A 1,467-nucleotide genomic window follows, 5' to 3' on the forward strand; every position below is an offset into this window, starting at 1 on the left:
CCCTTCGTAAATGTTTAATTTTTTTAATCTTCATAAAAATCCTGTGAAATAGATATTATTTCTACCCTCACTTTACAAATTACAAAAGAGGCATGGAGATTATTAAGTAACTTTCACAATGTCATAGAGGTGGGAAAATCAAAACAAAGATTCAAACACAGGTGACCTGGTTTTCCTCCCTTCTTTTTCATCTTATTTTCTCCATTTCTTTCTCCAGCTTCCTCCTTTGCACCCCCTTTTTTTTCTTTTCTTCCCCCACCTCTCTTAGTAAATCTTCAAATGTCTGTCAACCTTGGTTAGCAGGGAAAATGGGAGAAAATGGGGAGTGGAGAGGGTAAGATTTCACTTTTTTTTCTCCATATAAAGCTTTAGTGTTTGCACGACCACATATTACTTTTATAAAAAAAAAATATTTAAAGACTTAAAACCAGTGAAAACTTTAGTGCAACAAGTATTTATTTGTTTTATGCTGATGTGCCGGTTGCAAGGCTCCCAAATTAGGTTCTATACACCTGATCACTTGAACACTTAAAACGTATTGAAAAGGCCTTTTGATGGAAAGAAAGAGGAACAGAGCAAAGGCTAGAAAGAAGAGTGACCTTACAGAGAAACAATCTTGACCCCTCCTCATTTGAACTCTAAGCAGCTTTCTGGTTTCGCTTTGAGAAGACATAGGAATCTGAGTGATAGAGGTCAGGCCAGAGTAAAGGGAGGTCCCTGGGGAAGGACAAGCCCCAGCTGATGACTTTCCATTTCCAGGTGGTGTGGACATCCCAGTTCATGCTCACCCTTAACCACAGGACAACGTTCAGGGAGCCTCTCCAATGAGCAAGAAAGTTGGTGAGAGTAGGGGAGCAGCAGCTCCACGCTCAGTGGCAGCAGTCCCTCCTCCACTCCTCCAGCCCAGCTCCCTTTCAGCAGCAATGACGCAGGACCCTGGGCACATGCGGGGGACCAGGGGTGGGAAACCCTGTTACACACGTAGGATCCAGGAAACAAAACCAGAATCTGCCACAGGTGCTGGTGTGAGGTCACTGTGAGTCCCCTGAGGCCTCTCCCCTTTGACTTCAGGGGAGTCGTACAACAGCTGTGCCTGGCAGCCAGGGGCCCAGGGATGGGGAGGAGGCCCCCTCCAGAGGATAGGCACCCAGACCTCAGTTTGCTGGAGGTAGTTCTGGAAGAGCTACAACCAAGACTGGGTGGGTTGCTTTCTGTGTCACCTCCCCTGGGGTGCAGGGTGTCCATGGATTATGGGGAGGGGCTCTGGCCCACTCATTGTGTTGGCTCAGAGGGTGGGCAGGGATCCCAGGGGCCTGGGGAAATGACACAGGAAGTGGAGCTGAGACTCAGCAAGGGCCCCCAGCTGGCCCGGGGAACACCTGGCCGCCCCAGAACCACTCTAATGACAAGGCGTGTCCTGTCTGAGAACACCTCCAAGGGCTCTGCTCCCCTTTAGCTAAGCTGCCA

At 48.5% G+C, this 1,467-nt stretch overlaps 1 protein-coding gene across 1 annotated transcript in view; it reads left to right on the forward strand.

Annotated features, from left to right (window-relative positions):
* Positions 1-923: 923 nt before the first annotated feature.
* LOC103604838 (phospholipid scramblase 2-like) overlaps positions 924-1,467 on the forward strand; it is a gene marked incomplete at its 3' end in the record, with an annotated part of 18,538 nt that continues 17,994 nt past the window's right edge. The window contains exon 1 of the mRNA XM_008589418.1: positions 924-1,017. Within this exon, the coding sequence (XP_008587640.1) occupies positions 924-1,017 (94 nt within the window). The remainder of the gene's footprint in view (positions 1,018-1,467) is intronic.

This window comes from Galeopterus variegatus, unplaced genomic scaffold (assembly GCF_000696425.1).
Source record: "Galeopterus variegatus unplaced genomic scaffold, G_variegatus-3.0.2 Scaffold5426, whole genome shotgun sequence".
NCBI classification, from domain to species: domain Eukaryota; kingdom Metazoa; phylum Chordata; class Mammalia; order Dermoptera; family Cynocephalidae; genus Galeopterus; species Galeopterus variegatus.